The sequence below is a fragment of the Elephas maximus genome, chromosome 11, assembly GCF_024166365.1.
Source record: "Elephas maximus indicus isolate mEleMax1 chromosome 11, mEleMax1 primary haplotype, whole genome shotgun sequence".
Lineage (NCBI taxonomy): Eukaryota > Metazoa > Chordata > Mammalia > Proboscidea > Elephantidae > Elephas > Elephas maximus.
The window spans coordinates 74,732,693-74,753,099 of NC_064829.1; the positions used below are offsets into that span (position 1 = coordinate 74,732,693).

At 36.0% G+C, this 20,407-nt stretch overlaps 1 protein-coding gene across 2 annotated transcripts in view; it reads right to left on the reverse strand.

The window, feature by feature from the left end:
• The window catches only part of CDH19 (cadherin 19), an 80,545-nt gene that overhangs the window by 50,875 nt on the left and 9,263 nt on the right, over positions 1-20,407 (reverse strand). For both annotated transcript variants that reach the window (XM_049900737.1, XM_049900736.1), the window contains exons 2-3: positions 11,138-11,363; positions 7,326-7,620 (exon numbers count right to left, since the gene is read on the reverse strand). In XM_049900737.1, coding sequence (XP_049756694.1) covers positions 7,326-7,620; positions 11,138-11,332 — 490 coding nt within the window. In that variant the 5' untranslated portion in view covers positions 11,333-11,363. The remainder of the gene's footprint in view (positions 1-7,325; positions 7,621-11,137; positions 11,364-20,407) is intronic.

Below are 20,407 nucleotides of genomic sequence, written 5' to 3' on the forward strand. Positions count from 1 at the left end.
TATAGGACAGACTAGAACTGCCCCACAGAGTTTTCTAGGCTGAAATCCTTTTTTCTTTTTTTTTTGCCTTATTCTTATTTTTTCTTTTTTAAAGTATTATTTATATATATTTAAAAAATTTTTAAATTAGGTTCTTATCAAACAATACACAAATTGTTTTGTGACAATGGTTGTCAACCCTGCAATATGTCAATACTCTCCCCTTCTCCACCCCAGGTTCCCTGTTTTCATCTGCCCAATTTTCCTGCCCCTTCCTGCCTTCTCTTCTTTGCTTTTAGGCTGGTGGATCCATTTAGTAATTTTTACAGAAGCAGATTGCCAGGCCTTTTCTCCCAGACTATGTGAGAATAACAGAACAAATTACTCTTTGTTAAAGCCATTCACTTGTGGTATTTCTGTTATAGAAGTACTATATAACTAAGACAGAATTTGGTACCAAAAAAGTGGGGTGCTGCTCTGACAGATATCTACAATGTGGAAGCAGTTTTGAAACTGTGAATGGGTAGAGGCCGAAACAGTTTTTTAAAGTACTTAATAGTAAAAGCTTAGACTGCCTTGAAGAGACCATTGATGGAATTATGGACATCAAAAACAATTCTTGTGAAGACTCAAAAGGAAATGAGGAAAGCTGTTACACTGGAGATGGCAGACGGCAACAAGGAGCAGTAGAACTAGGAGACCAGTGCAAGACAGTGCTAGAGCTGACCCTTGGAGTGAAAGAGCTGAGTGCCTTTGACAGGCCTCCTGGAAGAGTGGTATGCCTCCAAGCACTAATCAATGCAGCTAGGCTTGCAGACCCACAGAGCAAGAAAGTTGAGGGCCTTCCTGCTGAAGTTTACTGGTAGATTGAGAGTGCCTCCAGGTACTTATAGGTAGAGCTAAAGAGTTTTGGAACACTTGCCCCAGCAGGGCAGATGTGGGCAGGGAGGCCCAAGGGGCCAAGAAGTCTAGGAACCAGGAAGCAGAAGCTGAAGAGACAAGGAACACAGGAAGAAGAGCTGTCTCAGTCTCAAAGGGTAAGGCCACAACCTCTGGGGTCTCAAAGGGTGGAGCCATGGCATTTGGCCTCCAAACGGTGAGACTATAGCCTCCTAGGTTTCAAAGAGTAAGATCTTCATCAACTTGGTTCTGGAGTATGGGGCTGCCTTTCACGAGTACCAGCGGGATGGGGCCGAGCCATTGCCTAGTGCTGAGGGGGTGGGGTTGCCATACCTAAGGGGCAAAAGAGCAGGGCCTGCTGTGCCTGAGGGGGTGGAATCGCCACTCAGATGGACTAGGATAATGGGGCTATCCAAATTCGAGGAAGCAGAGTTGCCATTCCAATGAGCCTGGAAGGCAAAGCTGAAGCCCATGCTTGAGGGGCTTCCACTCAGAATTTGGAGAGTGTGGCCAATACCTAGATTATAGAGGGCAGGGCCATTGTTAAATAGTCTCAGAGAACAGAGAATTATTTTCAGGCCTTGAGAGCTAATATAATGTGTTCTGCAGACTTGCTTGGTGCCTGTTATCCCTTCTTTCCCTCCAGTTTCTCCCATCTGTAATGGGAATGTCTAGCTTGTGCCTGTTCCACCATTGTATTTTCGGAAGCAGGTAACTTGTATTCTAGAATTCAGAGATGAAGAGGAATTTTTGGATTTTGGACTTAAGACTTCTGCTATGATATGATGGGGCGAATGTGTTTTACATGGGGCAAGGACATGAATTTTGGGGGAGCCGATGGGTAGGATGCTATGGATTAAATTGTGTCCCCCCAAAATGTATGTCAAATGTGTGCTAGAATTGTGTGATTGTCCACCATTTTGTCATCTGATGTGATTTTCGTTTGTGTTGTAAATCCTACCTCTATGATGTTAATGAGGCAGGATTCAATCTACAAGATTAGGTTGTATCTTGAGTTGATCTCTTTTGAGATATAAAAGAAGGAAGCCAGCAGAGAAACAAGGGCCCTCATACCCCCAAGAAAGCAGTGCCTGGAGCAGAAAGCATTCTTTGGACCCGGGGTTCCTGTGCTGAGAAGCCCCCAGACCAGGATAATATTGATGATGAGGACCTTCCCCCCAGAACTGACAGAGAGAGAAAGGCTTCCCCTAGAGCTGGCACCCTGAATTTGGACTTCTAGCCTTCTAAATTGTGAGAGAATAAATTTATCTTTGTTAAAGACATATACTTGTGGTATATCTGTTATAGCAGCACTAACTAAGACATAATGCTTGGTAAAGCAGAGGTTCAGTGAAAAAGAGGAAGACTCTCAATGGGATGGATTGACACAGAGGCTACAACAATGGGCTCAAATATAGCAACAATTGTAAGAATGGTACCGGACTGGGTAGCGTTTCCTTCTGTTGTATATGAGGTCGCTATGAGAGTGGAAGGAAACCCTGGTGGCATAGTGGTTAAGTGCTACGGCTGCTAACCAAAAGATCAGCAGTTCGAATCCGCCAGGCGGTCCTTGGAAACTCTATGGGGCAGTCCTACTCTGCCCTCTAGTGTTGCTATGAGTCGGGATCGACTCAATGGCACTGGGTATGAGTGGAAACAGACTTGATGGTACCTTAGAATTAACAAGTTAATTTCTGAATCTTCACATCTATCTATTGCAAAAGATCTTTGTGAATACAAATTGAACATGATATTTGTCCATTTTCTCAGACATAATATTTTGCAGAAACTTACTGTTTACAGGTGACAGAGGAAGTAAAATTGTACCAAACAAGTCAAGGGAAAATAATCATAGTTTAGCAGTCTGTGAAAACTGCATTTGGTGATAGATATTTTTATTTGTTATGATACAGATAGAAAATTATAATGAGGTAATGGCACATTAACTTAAGATAAAATATTTAATGCATTTGAGTAGAATTACATATAAAATTACTCTTGTCCAAGGCAAAGGTAATATGCTATACCCTTTAAAAGTACGTGTAAATTTTGAAGACTGAAAACACCATTTACAGCATCAGTAACTGATTTTCCAATATATCAGACCTACTTTCCCCAACACTGAGTAAAACCTGATAGAAGAATGGTGTGGTTCTGTCAATATCGATTTATGTGGATTTTAGTGTCAGCTAGCACTAATACAGAGGACTGAATGAGTCTTATCCAAGTGTGATGTTAACATGAGTAACCAAACTTTATTGGATGAAGTCTTCTCATGACGCATAGAATGTTATATCTTCTAGTGATTATGGGAGGCACAAAGCATTAAAGAGTGGTAAATTTTTATATGCAGACTAATTCTGGTATCATGTAGGCACTAGGAAAGCCAGGAACCTGTAGCAAAGACATTTTGTAATTATAGCTTACATTTATTATAGAATACCTACACATGCATGCCAGAGTTTATTATAGTGTTTGAATGCTTAAACAGTAGATTTCAGAATGACTCATTTATTTTAGTATGAAATATATATATATATTTAATTCAGTGGTAAGAAGGTTAAGAGACTTTTCATAGAATGAAGATATAAATTGTCTGATAGGAAAGTGTTTTTTTTACATGTAGTTTTGCTACATGTAGGTTTACTGTGAGTACACTTGGATTAATCTTGAGAAAATACTGAGTTGTATAAGGGTCAAATTTAAAGCAGCGCAGATAAAATATTATTATTTTGACCCGGACTTTGAATCTGTGATTTTTGTAACAATAACAACAAATTAATAATGGTTAAATGATCATGTGAGGTTTTTATTTTCAGAAAACCAAATTTATGATGGAAATAATGGTACGCATGGTACATCTACTCACTCCTTCACATTGAGAACTGATTTTATTAGTGTGGGGACTATTATTCATTTACAGGTAGTGATTGATCCATCCTCGCTGCATTTATATTTGAGATGCAGTTACTTTTCAACCCAGAACCTCCTAGTGAAGATCAGGAAATGCATGATATTTTGCTACTTGTCACCCTAAGATTGCCGAGTATTCTTCAATTGCTTTGTTTTTCTTCCATTATTACCTGAAAATTAGGTGCTCCTTTTTATTCTTATGTTTTATTTTTGACACCTCTACTTTTCATAATCTGAAATAACAGAATACAGGTCAAATCAATCAGACTAGGTTTAAGGAAGCAAATGATAACATATTGAGAGGGAAAACGAGAGCAATACACCCCAAGCTCATTTATTTTCACTTGTGTTTCCAAAAGGGGATGAGATTTGTAGATCTACTTTTCAAAGTTGATGAAGTGCTTTCAAGAAATAAGGATTTTTATTTTTCTGAGAAATTTCTGCTACACGTGGATGTCTATTACAATTTATCTAAATATGTATATGTTTTGCATTAGATTCAACTTAATCTTTTTTTTATAATGGCTCTACATCATGACATAATTATGTTATATTGTTGATCTTGTTGTTAGTTTCCATCAAGTCTATTCAGGCTCATGGTGACCACAAGTGAGCATAGTAGAACCTCTCATAGGGTTTTCCAGGCTATAACCTTTCAGAAGCAGATCGAAGGAGCTATCTTCAGAGGTGCCTCTGGGTGAGTTTGAAGTGCCAACCTTTTGGTTAGTAATTGAGCACTTAACTGTTTGTGCCACCCAGGGACTCCTATATTGAAGATAAAACGAAAAAACAAACCCGTTGCTGTCGAGTTGATTCTAACTTAAAGTGACCCTAATGGACAGAATACAACTGCCCCATAGGGTTTCCAAGAAGCTCCTGGTGGATTCGAACTGCCAACATTTTGGTTAGCAGCCATAGCTCTTAACCTCTACACTACCAGGGTTTTGATAGATATTATTAATGTGAATTTTCTATAAACTTTTCTAAAAATAATAAAGCATGCAGTTTAAAATACTTCTTTAATAATTACAGAGTTCAGAATAACCCACTTCATTTGCATTTCAACTCTGACCTCATTGTAATAGAAATTCCTAACTAGTAAGCTGCACACAGTCTTGCTCAAGAGTACTCTCTTTCACTCTCAGAAGCACCCTGATTTTCGTAATAGGTAAAACATTCACCATCAGTATAAAGAAAGTTGGATGCTTGATAAAGTTGAAAATTATAAACTCAGTCACAACTGCTATGAAATTTGTGGATGAAGGATATTTATTAGGTAAAAAAAATAAATAAATAAAACTCCCAGGAGTGTGGATGAAAATAAATATGGACTGATAATATTTACTGGGCAATAGATTTTCCTTGCTTTCTCTACTTAAGAAAATCTATAAACATAAATTTAAAGGAGTCAGGTTTTAAATTTTCTTTTTATATATACAAATACATACATGCATACAATCGTATATATATGAATAATAAATCAGTAAAATGTGTTAGTGAACTAATGACCATTTATACTGTATAAACTATATATATTTCTCATTGTTGTTTTTTCACACAATGTGACCTCACTTGTTAGAGCATGATTTAGTAGAATTTGTGCTGATTTGCAGAAAATAAATTACCCAGGACTCTGCTTTTTAAAGATCATGAAAAGGAGGATAAGATTGGTATTTGCCACAAAAACTACTAGATACAACTAGGGATTAGGAATGGCATAAATAGTTGAAGAAGGCTTAATTGCTTATTATATAGCACACTAAATCTAACATTTTAAATGACCTCCTTTTTTTAATTGACTTGCTAATATTTTAGTTATAACTAGAAACCTTTACTGAAAGGCAAGATAATCTCTTTGTATATTGTTATTCATATACTCTAAAAATGACATAAACTCTCTCTGGATTTTACATCCATTGATATCCTCTATTCATCTCCTGGAAACACTGGCAGTATAGTGGTTAAGAGCTAGGCTGCTAACTAAAAGGTCGGAAGTTTGAATCCACCAGCCACTCCTTGGAAACCCTATGGGGAGTTCTACTCTGTCCTTTATGGTCGCTATGAGTCAGAATCGACTCGACAGCAGCAGGTTTGGTTTTTGGATTTTTTATTCATCTCCCAAATTAGGCTAACCACCTATGTCGTATTTTCCATGCATTTACCATTCATTCAATTACCCCTAACCAAGGCACTCGATGTCCCCTGGCCTAAAAAAACCAAAAAAAAAAAAAAAGTTGCCATCAAGTCAATTTCTACTCATAGTAACCTCACAGAACAGAGTAGACATGCCCCATAGGTTTCCAGGGTTGTAAATCTTGATGAAAGCAGACTTCCACATCTTTCTCCCATAGCGGCTGCTGGGTTTGAACCACCAGCCTTTCGGTTAGCAGCCAAACACTTTCACCACTGCACCACCAAGTCTCCTCCTGGCCTAATAGAGCATATATTTTATTTGGAAGAAAAAGAATAACTTTGCAAATCGAGAGTGACAGATGGGAAACCATGATGTTTATCCCAATTTCACTTGGAAGTTTTAGTTTGAAAGCAATCCTCTCTCAATTATAAGTGCAGTCAGTGAAAGCCCACCACTCTTTGGAAATATGTGTTTAATAAGCAACAAGTAGTTGGTAGATTTTTTTTTCTGATTGACATCCTCAAATATTCTTTGCAGTAATCCAATCCAAATCTAAGTTCAAAGTGCAGACTCAAATATAATAATTGTCACACGGCTCTAATACAACAAAAACATACTTAAGAAAAACAATGGGCAATAAAATGTTTACACTGGTCTTTGTAAAGGATAAAATGGGTGCAGAGAGGAATTCAAAGCCAGGTCAACAGTCAAGCAGTAAGAGGACACATTTTGTATAGGCATAATTCTGCCTCACCCCCCAGACCTTTTTATTTCGATGGCAGCCAATTCTTATATATTATCAAAAATACTCTTATCTACAGCTATTATATTTGAAGCATTAATAAAATACCATTGGATTTTGACAAGGAGCTTGAACATGAATACAAACATGAAAAGATGTCCGACCACTTTGTTTTGTTTGGGGTCTTCATGTCACATGTTATTTGATGCATCTGATAGTGTTTGTCTTATAAATTGGCCTTTCCTATTTTTAGGTGCCTGTCTTATATCATTACCTTATTTGTCTTTATGAGATACAAAGTTTCTTTTTTTAATATAAAATCTTAAATTTAAAAAAATAAGGTATTAGTAAATCAACAAGCCAAAGAACTTTACAAATCACTCAAACATGTTTAACATGTTCAACCTGTCTTTCTTTTTTTTTTTTTTCCTATTGCTTTAAAGACTGGGTATGTTTTAATAGCAAAAATAATGTACAGTACCATTTCCACAAAATGCTGAACAAATAGTATAGATTTTCAAGTATTTTCTCCGACATGCTTGTAGAAGGAAGAATTAGTGTAGAACTTTAAATAATTTACATCTCCAATAATATCCTGAAAGTTTTAAATCTGTTTTCATTGTTAATATAGATTTGATGTAAATTAATATGCGATACCTTCTGGAGACATCTCTGGTACAATGGCCTCATAAGGTTCATCTAGGAATTTTGGTTCATTGTCATTGATATCCGAGACTCTGATGACAAATTCAGACTCAGGTTCCACAGCCCTTCCAGTAGTGGTGTCTATTACCTGCGCTCGCAGAGTGTAGAGGGACCGTTCCTCTCTATCGAGCTTCTGTACAGCATATATGTCACCTGTCCTTTTGTCAATGTCAAAAATACTCCCAGCTCCATCTCCCAAAAGCTTGTACTGGAAAGAGTTGTTTCCATTGTCAAAATCAGATCTTAGCTGCAAATACAAAGAGGACCAATTTAGTTTCCAGAAATGTTGAAATGGACAAATTAACTCGAATGATTTTATTTTAAGGCTATTAAGTGTTCCCCAAGTTAACGATTCTATGTAATTTCCATATTGTTTTAAATCAGGTGAAATATTTATTTCAAGGTTAAAATATACTTCCAGGTAGAGGAAGGAGTCATTGAATTCTCAATGTAAAGAACTATACAAATTTTATGACTCTAACTAGATAATTCCAATGAGAAGCTATAATAACTGAAAAATCCTTTTCCATAAATGGTGCACAAGAAAGTTGGTTCAAGTTTGCATTATGATTGAATTCTTGCTCACTGAAAGCATACCCTCAAATATTTATATAGGCTAGGATCTAGAGACAGATAGGGAGATAGCCATCTAAGTAAACTTAAATAGTCATGTTCTGTCGCTAGGCTGAAAATACATAGAAAACATGGAAATATTAGGGAAAAAAACTAGGGAACATGATAAGAATAACCTTAGCCATCCATTGGAAGCATCCATTGGATACTTCTTACATGCCATAAAAATCTACTAATTGCTCTATATTAATTGCCTCAATTCACCCTCATAACATTAAAAATGAGGGTGAATTGAGACAATTAATATAGAGCAATTAGGAGGTGCATATTACTAATATCATCAAACTCTTCTACAGATAAGAAACTTTAGGCTCTGAAAATTTTTAAAAACTTGAAGAAGTCACATGGTTTCAATATAAACTCCCAGTGTAGACCACAGACTGTCTGATCCCAGATTCCACCACCTAACCACTGTGTAACATGTGTTTTGGCCCTTGACTTTTAGCCAAACCAGATTTAAACTCTTCCTAGATACTCTACTCAATTGCCAAATATGCCTTTCCTTCTGCCCTCATTCTTTTACTTTTTTTTAAAGCAAATTTGTTTATCATTCATAACATCATAAAGGGTATTATTTACAATTTTGAATTTTATGTGAAAAATTGAGTCACATTTTGATACATTTAACATCATTAACATAAACTGTTTTTACACAAAGGAGGCATGTCACCATCCCCTAAATATTGTGAAAGTATGGTTTCCTTGACTCTCTCTTTAAGAATATACCCCTCTTCAAAGTAAAGAGCTTCTCTGAAAACTCACAAAGTTAACCAAAATAAAGAAGCTTCTAAACAAAAGATTCCTTTTCTGATGGCTCTATTTAAAATTAATTATTCTGGACTAATTAGTTAAAGTTTTAGTGTGATTGGGGATAAAATCTGAAGACACCTAAAACATCTAATTTAGCATTTTAATAATGTGTTGAGTATCAGTGTTATGCAGTGAAAGAAACACATTGCGGAAAATAAAACAGTCATATCAACTTTCTGATTATAGTCTTTTAATCATGTAGTCTTTCATTACTCATAAAAGGAAAAGAAAGTCTGTATGCCATAACGTTAAGAAAACATGAAAAACAAAGAAAAGTACACTACAATCAATACATCAAATGAAAGCAATGCATGTTCTTTGTTTTGTATATTTAGTTCATATATGTAGTTTGAAATTTTTATTCAGTGTTAAACCCGTTGCCGTCGAGTCAGTTCCGACTCATAGCGACCCTATAGGACAGAGTAGAGCTGCCCCATAGAGTTTCCAGGGAGCACCTGGTGGATTCGAATTGCCTACCTTTCGGTTAGCAGTCATTGCACTTAACCACTACGCCACCAGGGTTTCCTATTCAGTATTAGAAGATAAATTAAAATTAGTACTCAGTAAATGTACTTCAAGTATACTCGCAGTGTAATTTTTATAGACCAGTGGGCTTGAGATTTTTAAGGACAAAGATACAAGGAGGAAAAAAAAAAAAAAAACTGTTTTAACAGCTACCCCTAAAGACACAAATCAGATATATTAAGCTGACTTCAATCTCCTGCACTGTAGTATTACGAAATGTTCCATACTTCCATTCACAGAATGTTTTCTCAATTAGGCAGTTACTATGAATTTGGAAAACGAATGTCACTTTAAATTTTCTCTCAATTGTGCTTCCCAAACTTAACCTCTTTTAATTAACAAATGGATCACAAAGCAAGTTATCTTGGACAAAGCAGCTACGTTTAATCTTCCCTTGCTCTTTAATGGCAAGCACCACAACACCCACTATTGCTATCTTTTAAACCAGTTATCTGTATGTTCTTTAAAGCCCAAGGCGGTTGTAAAGAGGGAAAAGTTCTGTTAGAGTATTTTCATAAAGATTTTCACGGAATGAAAAAAAGAAAACTAATCACTGTGTGAAATGAAGTAGGAAGTGTGTGTAAGGAACAGAAGCCGACTAACAAACTGGAAAATGTGACAGCCACAAAGGTAGTTTGAGTTGGATCACGCTGGTCCACTTCCCCGCAGCGCCTTGTTAACTGAAAGTCACCAGCGGATGTTACCTGTCACCCAGCCAGTGACAGGCAAGCACCTGGCGCTCTGCGGGGTCCCTTGCAAACAAGGCTGGGGAGACTCACTTATAATAGCAGGCACTTCACCAGGGTCCTCATTTACACCTCCACGCATGCCCCTGTGGTTTACCTGGAGTCCTCTTAGAAAATAAAAAGGGGGGAGGGATATTACTTGTTATAGCAGGCACACTCTCTCTCTCTGCCTTGAAATCTGTTTGCCTGGAAACTCAGATCCAACACTCAGATGTTGGTGGAATGTCTGCATACACGTTTAGCTAATTGGATAGAAGAGCTGCTATGGAAACCAGACGCTATGCTAACAGGGCAGCGCTCTGGAAAGGGAGACAAGAGACTTAATGGATTTTGAGTGCTTCACCCTTTGGGCCCAATTAAATTTTAGCGCCAGTTAATTAGCAGTTAAACTTAGTTCGTCCATCTAGAGAAAGAGCGTTACGGCAAAGGCCATGATATTGTAATTACCTTTGTTTAAAGAAAACCAAATAATATTAAAAACCAAAAAACATAAATAGGAGATATTCCGTTTCATTAAAGGAACTTTTTCTAAAATATGTCCACCTAAGAAAGTGAAAATAATTATCCTTTGTCCTCCAACTTCACTGTTCAAATGAAGTGTGTGGGTGCCTGTCGCTATTTAACCGTAAAAGGATTTGGTATTAATCTGCTTCATTAAAAATTAATGAGGGGTAAATCAACAGCTACTTAGCATAATGAAAATCAGGCTAAATATTGTTAGTTAAAGATATTGTTCTCAGTGTGACTGCTTTGATCCATTACCAAAAACAGCACCATCAAATTTCCAGATGTTGATAAACGAGGCTGCAGTTCACACAGGAGACTGAAGCGAAATTTGAAAACCTGAGCTCTCCGTCTCCCACGAGGTTTTAGTGGATGTTTTACGTGCTTGTAAATCTGAAGCTATTAATTATGCTGTCGTTTGCGGCTTTCTAATGGTTCCACTGAAAAAAAACGTAGAACTGCATCAAATACCAAATCTTCTTCGGCAACCCATTCATTTACATTTCATACGAGGCTATTTAAGGCAACACTTCCGAAGATAGTTACCTGGCCAACGTGATGACGAGTCGCATTCATTTCCTCGGGTACAAAAAACTGGTTCCACACCCAGCCACGCTTGGCTCGCAAATGAGATCCCACTGGCTGCTTAACTTCCTGTGTTTTCGAGTTTTCTGTGGCTGTGAGGCAGGGTCGTAGGAGAGTAATTCCGACCACAAAAGGTATCAATAAGCAACAATTCATTCTGATCTCTCTGCGGATTTTAGGTGGTGCTCTTCAGAGGAAAGGCGGATGGCGAAAACAAAAATCATGTGTTACAATCTTTTTTTTTTTTTTTTACTCTTAAGCATATTTCATATCCCTAAAGCATAAGAAATAAAACAAAATTTGCCATAATCACAAAAAAGGGTTCCTCATATAGTTGCCAAAGGCAGGTTACAATTTTTGCCTCCTTAAACTAGTCTGACTAAATAGGACAAAGACATATATACTTAATTTATCTTCCAATTAAGCAAGTTAGTTTTATTTTGTAGTTCAGCTATAATTTGATTGGAGTAATGACAAATTTTTGTGCAGGCACAGTTCATTTTGTGAACTGCAGTCTTAAATCTGCCTGCCAGTTGAGAAGTTGCTCCTGCACTCTTCTTGATTGACAGCTGACATTGAAATAGATTTTGTTTTTGTTTTTGTTTTGTTTTGTTCTTTAGCCTGCTTACTTCCACCTTTCCATCTCAGTAAAACTCAAACTTTCCTGTTGAAGCAACAGCCAAGCAGGGGAAAATGTGTCAGCTTTCTCCTCTTTGTACTCAATAGAAATAAACTTTCTCATCCAATTTCCTAAATTAACATGATTTGTGTACTTAAATAGACAAAAGGACAATTCAGTTTAAAAGCCTGGTGGGATTTAATAGTAAGTTATTAAAAAAAAAAAGTTATAGTGATGCTATAAACCACTCTTAGAAAGCCTGTGCAAGATATTTACTTTGCTATATTATGAAAGTTAGGGGAAATAAGTGTTTCATCTTCACAAAGAAAGAAGACTATTTATAGAAAACAAATTAAAAAATTACAGTGCCTGAGTAAAAATGGCTCAATATTTATAATATGTGAGATGGAAATGAAAGGTATCTTCCAATATATTTATTAGACCTCTTATGCTATATGTAGATCCCTGGGTAGCACAAACAGTTTGTGCTCTACTGTTAACCTAAAGGTTGGTGGCTCGAACCCACCCAATGGCACCCCAGAAGAAAGGCCTGGTGAGCTGCTTCTGTAAAAATTACAGCCCAGAAACACTATGGAGCAGTTCTACTCTGTAGCACATGAGGTCACCATGAGTTGGAAAAATTTGGGTTTTTTTTTGTTATTATATACGTATAATCCCAATCTACTGAGTTTTATATTTAACACTTTCATTGACTCAAAGGTATCCCTGGGTGGTACAAATAGTTAATGCCCATGTCTGCTAACCAAAAAGCTGGCCATTCTAGTCTACCCAGAGATACCTCGGAAAAAAGGCCTGGTAATCTACTTCTGAAAAGTCAGTCATTGAAAACCCTGTGGAGCACAGTTCTACTCTGACACACATAACCTCATCCTGAGTTGGAATCTACTGGAAGGCAACTGTTTTTTGTTTTATTTTTTACCTGAAGCTGATCTAAGCAGCAACATTTGAATTGATAGGTATTTCTTATTTTTATCTCAATGATATAACCAAATTTCTCAATGTTACAACCAAATCGAATTGTTTGGGATTCATGAAGGTTTATAGTTTTGCAGGCTCTATAATACAGTATAATACCATATAATCAACAGAAAATTCAGAGTCCATTTATGTGCCAGGAGATTTTTGTATGATCCTCTTGTACAAGTTTTAAATCTTCCCCATATATTTTTGAACAGCTCCTAAGAGATTCCTAGGTCTTCATCTCTTGTTAGGGGAAGTTGTTAAAAAATACCTAATTAGGAAGGGACACATTCCCATGCATGGGGATCCTGTGGTCCCTCTGCAGTCCCTTAAGCAGAGGGTTCTTTGTTACAAGTTTAGTTAATGAGGGTCTTGGGGCAATTCAGCAGATGTGAAAATCACACATGAATTACATCCTTATGTTGAGTATTTGAAATTCAAATAATATCTGTTGTCAAGAAATTGCTAAAATATATATTGTTGACACCTGATGAATAATAAAAGCATTTGGAACAAGCACACTTTTCTTCAGAAGGGTGACATTTTGTATAAATTTGCACACATTTGGAAAACTAACACTAATATGAAGTACAGCTCTGATCTTCGGATGAATAACATTCTTTTGTTTATATTGTCATATTTTCAAACTTTTAAAAATAGGAAGAAAAAAAGTAATGGACTCCTATATACTCATTACCCATTACCCAGCTTCAATAATTATCAACACATAACCAATCTCACTTCCCCCATTAAAATATAAAGTCTGATGGCACATCATTTTATCCATTAATTACACACACATACACACAAACACATTCTCTCTCTCTCTCTATGTATATATATATATATATCAAAGACAAATCTAAAAATTAGGAATAACTCTTTAGTATTATTAAATATCCAAATCAGTGTTCAGATTAAAAATCTTTAAACATCTTTGACTCAGGATTCAGATATGCCCACGGAACACAATTTGTTGATACACCTCCTAAGTCTCTTTTAGTTCATAGGAATTTGTGCTCTATTTTTAATTTTTCTTTACATTAGGTGTTATAAAAGCAAGGTTGTTTGTACTATAAGAAAAAAAAAAAAAAACCCAAACCCAGTGCTGTCTAGTCAATTCTGACTCATAGTGACCCTATGGGACAGAGTAGAACTGCCCCGTAGAGTTTCCAAGGAGCACCTGGCAGATTCGAACTGCGGACCCTTTGGTTAGCAGCCTTAGCACTTAACCACTACGCCACCAGGGTTTCCCAGAAGGAAGTATAAATAGGATAAATTGAAAATAACACATGAAAAATGAAAGACAAATTTCGATACTAAATTATATCCCTGTCAACTTGGCTAGGCCATAATTCTCAATGGTTTTGCAGATGTTATGTAATCATCCTCCATTTTCTGGTCTGATGTGAGCAGCCAATCAGTTGAAAGGGGTGTTCCCTTGGGGATGTGGCCTGCATGCAAAATATATGGATGTTCTGGCAAATCAATCTCTCTTCTCTCTCTACCTCTCTACCTCTCTATCTACCTACCTGTCTGTCTGTCGGTAGGTCGGTCTGTCTGTGTGTCTGTCTATCATCCATCCATCCATCTATCTATCTATCTATCTATCTATCTATCTATCTATCTATCTATCTATCTATCTATCTATCTATCTATCTATCTATCTATCTATCTATCTATCTATCATCTATGTATCTATCATCTATCTATCTATCTATATCTATCCTGCTGCCAACTTGTCATCCTCTGTCTTTGGTTCTTGGCACATGAGCCAGTAGCCTGCTGCCTGACCTGCTGTTGTTGGGTTCATCAGCCCCTGCCACCACTTGAGTCAGAAGCCTCCAGGCTGCTTCCTAGCCCACGGATTTGTGTGATCCATTTCCTTGAAATAAATCTCTCTCTATATATTAATGTATATGCTCCACTGGTTTTGTACCTCTGAAGACTCCTGTCTAAGACAATATCAATGATATAAGTGTTTCAAATTTACAATAGACTCTATGATATTTTTGATACGAACAATTTAGCAAAATAGTAAGTCCAGTAACAGAAAAATGACAAAATGTATTTTGATACTTTGATGGTAAGAAGTGAAATTGATTTAAAAGTCGGAGTTTAGCAAAATCCGTCACATTTTTCTCCCTCAAACAACGTAAGAACCTCAAATAATATTTGTTAAATCTGGGTGATCGATCCACCGTATGTTATAGTATTTTCAGCTTAAGTTTACAATTGAAATATTTCATAATTAAATTCAAAAAATGAGAATAAAAATATCATTTTATAATTCCAGATTTTAACAAATGCAGGTATGAATGCTCTTTGATCTGAACCTCTTAATTAAAAAAAAAAAAATGAGTGAAATGTTAGCAGTGGTTCTATCGGAGTAATGAAATATTGTGGCTTTGTTTATACTCTTCTATATCCCAATTTTTTTATAATGGTCGTAGGTTTCAGGGGAAGGGAAAAACGGTTCAAATAATGGTCCACATCTGATTGAGGATTGATGGCAGCTGTCAACAGTGCTACACTGTGAAAGACACTGGGCTGAGTCCAGGCTAATCAGGAGAAAATGCGACCAGTCAGGAATGTCTGAAAACGGCCCCAGAGGAACAAGCAGTGGCATTTCTTTCCTTCACTCACCATCCTGGTTATATTTTCCAATCGGGCTACTATACTGATAAAACCCTGCATAACAATTCTATATGGAAACATCCTTGCAAACTTTGTGTCTCATGTTAGTGTGTTTAGATTTATTCTCTTCTTTCCAGTATCTAGATACAGATTTATTAAACCAAATGCAGAGTGCAATACATTTAAAACTACATAATGTATCCAAAGTAAAATAGAAGTAATATTAGCACAATTTTATAATGAAATAATTATATTAATATTTGCATAACACTATCACCAGGAGATGCTGGGTGGTGCAAAGGGTTAAGTGCTCAACTACTAGCTAAAAGGTTAGCAGTTTGAACTCTCCTAGACACACCTTGGAAGAAACTCCTGGCAATTTGCTTCTTAAAGATCACAGCCTTGAAAACTGTATGGAGCTCAGTTCTACTCTGGACACATTGGGTCTCCCTGAGTCTCGAAATCAACTCGACAGCAACTGACAACAGCAACGTCACCGTAAACAGTATCAACATATTGTTTGTAAATAGAATCATATGATTTTGGTATTGCAAAGTATATTTCATATAACATATTACATTCACACATTAAGGAACTTACGTTCAGAAATGTAAGTGACCTGCCCAATATCAAATAGTTATTTAGCTAGGACTAGAAACCTGATTTTAGGGCACAGAATATAGGATGAACACTGTGCTTTACTGGACATAGGGAAGGAAATTAACAGGTATCTGACATCATGACACCTGTCAGTGATTGTCCATCTTATTTAAATTGAATAAAAGTCCATAAATTGTGTTTAAGGTTTGGACCAGTCTTGCAACTATACATTATAAAATGTTTTTGATTATCTCTTTTTAGAACACCTTATTTCCCCTTGTTCTAAAGACTCCTGAGGTCAGAAAGAAATGGAAGAATAAGTCAGAATGATGGATTTGGTGGTTGTGTGGCGGAAGATAAAAGTTGAAGCTTGAGAAATGTGGATAGGATAAGTAGAGAAACATAATCCTATTTGTGATTGCTTAAATATCAAGGGAAACTTGGCAGCCTTCAGAGTGGCACTATACATAAAGACTTTGAAATGGCTTCCTCAGAGCCACTGGTAGGAAATATAGGAAGAAATAGCGGTGGATGCTACTTGCATACATATGTGAGAAGGAAGCAATATTTTCAGTGCAAATGTGAGAAGAAAGCACTATATTCAGACCAACAATTGCAATCAATCATGTGCACAATTCTTTCCCTGGGAACACTTATTTCTAGACCCAGCATGTGAAAGCTCTTTCTCTGTCCCGTTGATGAACTCTAATTAAACAGATAAATTTTGCATATTTATTGCCTTGGAAAAGTCCTGTGCTACAAGTGCAGCAATATAGACTCAGATTGCTTGTGTAAGAGCCTCTGATGTCCTTTTTTGACATTATAAAAGCATTGGCCATTCACTGTTTGAATGATTACTAGGGTGTGGAGCTTCAAGGGCCATTCCATTCCTTGGTTGAATATTATAAACTCTATTCTATAGCAGTAGGGAGGACTGTGGATTAATAAAAAGCATATTTGGAATGTTAAGCACTGCCAATAACAGGCCTGAGTGTGTGAAATGTTCTAGAATGAGAAGAGGCAACTATCAGTTCATGGAACACATTTTGGCAGTATCTTATTTTCTTAAATCCAGTGTCTTTTTTTTTTTTTTTTCTCTCCACAAGCTCCCAACACATGATTTTTTCTTGTCATCTCAAGGTTCAATCTTTGTATGCCTCTGTGTTGAAGATTATCCTAAAACCCCCTTGGGACCATATTCCTCATTATACGTCACCAATGTTATTAATCTGATAGAACTCAATTATGTCTTTGCCATCTTTGTAATTGGATTTTAATTTAGCCATTGTTGTGTCCATAAGCTATTTCTTAGACTTATCTTCCTGTGTAATTACAATCAACCCTGTAAAATATTTTCTTTTCTTAAAATTTTGTGTCGTCTTAATGTTCTTGTGAATAAATACAGGCAAATAAAGCAATGCTATTATATTTTAAAAATGTATTCTAATATCACAGGTTATTTTGGAAGGTAAAGCTACATACAGTTGTCATTATTATAGTACCTTAGTTTTATTTTATGTTTTAAAAACACTGTAAACTCTCTGAACATCCTAAACATATTAATTGGGAGAAGATACATTTAATTGGTCTCACAGTTGAAAAAGAAACAAGTAAGAACAAATTACAAAATTCATATTGACATATTATTCAGCCATTAACTTTGGTGCTGTAAGGTAATTTAATGGCATGAAAGGATGGCTATAACACAATGTTAGGAGAAAGGGATTAAATATATATTAAAGACTCCACTGTTTTTAAGAAAAAAAGATCTAGCCAACGCAGAGAAGACTATGCCTTACAATGAAAATAGCAATCATCTCAGAGTTGAGAAACTTTTACCGAATTTAATTTTTCCCTTATGTGTATTGTATGTTTTCATATGCATTTAATTAATACATATATACATAATTTCATAATAATATATAAAATATTTTATATAATAAAGGTGTTTTTACCATAAGGAAGGCCAAAAGAGTCACTACCTACAAACTCTGTGGTTATTTTCCCAAATATGTTGTGATTAAAAGGCCTCTAAAAGCAGCTTAGTGGAGTTAAGGGTGTCATCGCTGGAGTAAGGGTGTTTGAAAATCTAAGCCAGCTCCGTCATCTACTAGTTGTATGACCTTGGGTTTATGACCTTGGACAAACGGTTGAACTTCTCAATCCCTCAGTTGTCTTATGTGTAAAATGAGAATAACAAAGGTGCCAATAAGCAACATCATGATAAACAGAGAAAATATCAAAGTTGTCAAGGGTTTCACTTTATTTGGATCCACAATCAACACCCATGAAGGCAGCAGTCAAGAAATCAAATGACATACTGCACTAGGCAAATCTGCTACAAAAGACCTCTTTAAAGAGTTGAAAAGCAAGATGTCACTCTGAGGACTAAGGTGTACCATGGTATTTTCAATCACCTCATATGCTTTTGAAAGCTGGAAAATGAATACAGAGGACTGAAGAAGAATTGATGCCTTTGAATTATGGTGTTGGCAATGAATATTGAATATAGCATGGAATGCCAGAAGAATGAACAATGCTGTCTTGAAAGTACAGCTAGAACACTTCTTAGAAAGAAGGGTGTCAAGACTTTGTCTCACTTACTTTGGACATGTTATCAGGAGGGACCAGCCCCTGGAGAAGGACGTCACGCTTGGTAATGTACAGGGTGAGTAAAAAAGAGGAAGACCCTCAACAAGATGGACTGACACAGTGGCGACAATGGGCTTAAACATACCTATTATTGTGAGGATGACACAAGACCAGAAACTGTTTTGTTCTTTTATTCATGGGGTCATTATAAGTCAAAATTGACTCAATGGCACCTAATAACAACAAAAACATCCCATTGGCTTGTTTTCTTCATTAAACGAGTTAATACACCCAGAACATTGCCTGGCACATATTAAGAGCTGAAAGTGTTTTTAACCAATTGCCTATGGATGAGTGGTAAAGATCTAATGAGATTTTTATCTCTCCAGTTAGAAACATTCAGCTATTTTTATTTCTGCAAACAATACACACACATAAAAAACTTTGTAAATGACTATTGCATAAAATAGTTTGGAATACGTTTTCCCTAATGTCTGTGTTCTACATATATTTTCAAATGCTTTGAATGACATCATATTTTTCCAAGCATGGCTAAGGGACTATGACAAATAAACACCATCATGCTTGAAGTAATACGTGATATTGCATGGACATACATAGGCTGAAAATGATCCCAATGTAAGTCAGAACAATTATGTTTTCAAAGAAGACTAATTATGACGAGGGATGAAAAATATTATAATCTATGCACATATACAGTTTCAAACTTCATCTTATTAGAAATTGTCTTTTCTATGACCTCTTCTTGGTTACATAAAGATAATTATTCCATCTGTGAAAACGTATAAAAATATAATGTATTCTAGAAGGCTTTTGGAAAACTGAAATATTTCAGCTCAACTGAACTTAGCTACTCATAGGGAAAAGCAGATGGCAATTAATATAATGTCTCTTTTTTTTTTTTTTATCTTTAGAAAGCTTTGAAGTAGACTTGGCCAAAACAATATATCTTAAGACATACTATGCAACAGTCAGGAATTTCTAACCTTTCAAAATAACCCTCAGGAAAATGCTTAAAATCAAGCTTTATAAAATGTTACTTAATAAAAAAAAAAAGAAAGAAAAAAGTTGCTGACCATCACTTGGGAGAAGCAGGTCTACCTTCTTATACTGGCATCTAAAGGTGCTAAGCAAACAAATACTTGAAAGTTTAAATGTAAAAAACAAGCAGGGAAATGTAACCTTTAGAATCTTTTCTGATAATATTGTTATGGTAAATGCTGTTGGAGGCGCTTCACAGTTTTCTAATTTGAGTGATTCTTTATACATAAATAATAAATAAATAGGAGTCTTTGACGTGACTACAAACCTACACTCAGCTCTTTTTATCCATAATTATTGTCATGGATTAAATTAATTATGTCCAGAGTTGGGGAGAAATATGATGTTCCCAGGGACAAGTACATTTGCATGTTAATTTCAAAAACACTCTTTCATAGAACAGCTCAAGACAAGCCATTTCCAAGTTAATGTATTTAGGATGGTTGAGTAGGCTAAAACCACAGCCATCTGTATAATTCAACTAATTCTCTCTTGTGTCAATGGCAGTTTCGGTTTCTCTAATTCAACCCAACCCTGAATATTCTAGAACATTTTCTCCACTTCATCAAACAGTTGATCTATCTAATAGCAGAGAGAAGAAAAACTGGAGAAGATGGAGGCAAATAGCAGAAAGAAGAGACAAGGATAAATTTATATGCCTGTATTTCCATATTCCTTTACAATTTAACATACATTTTAACAATCAATATTTGTAGGTACCCCAGAATGGCTTTATAATA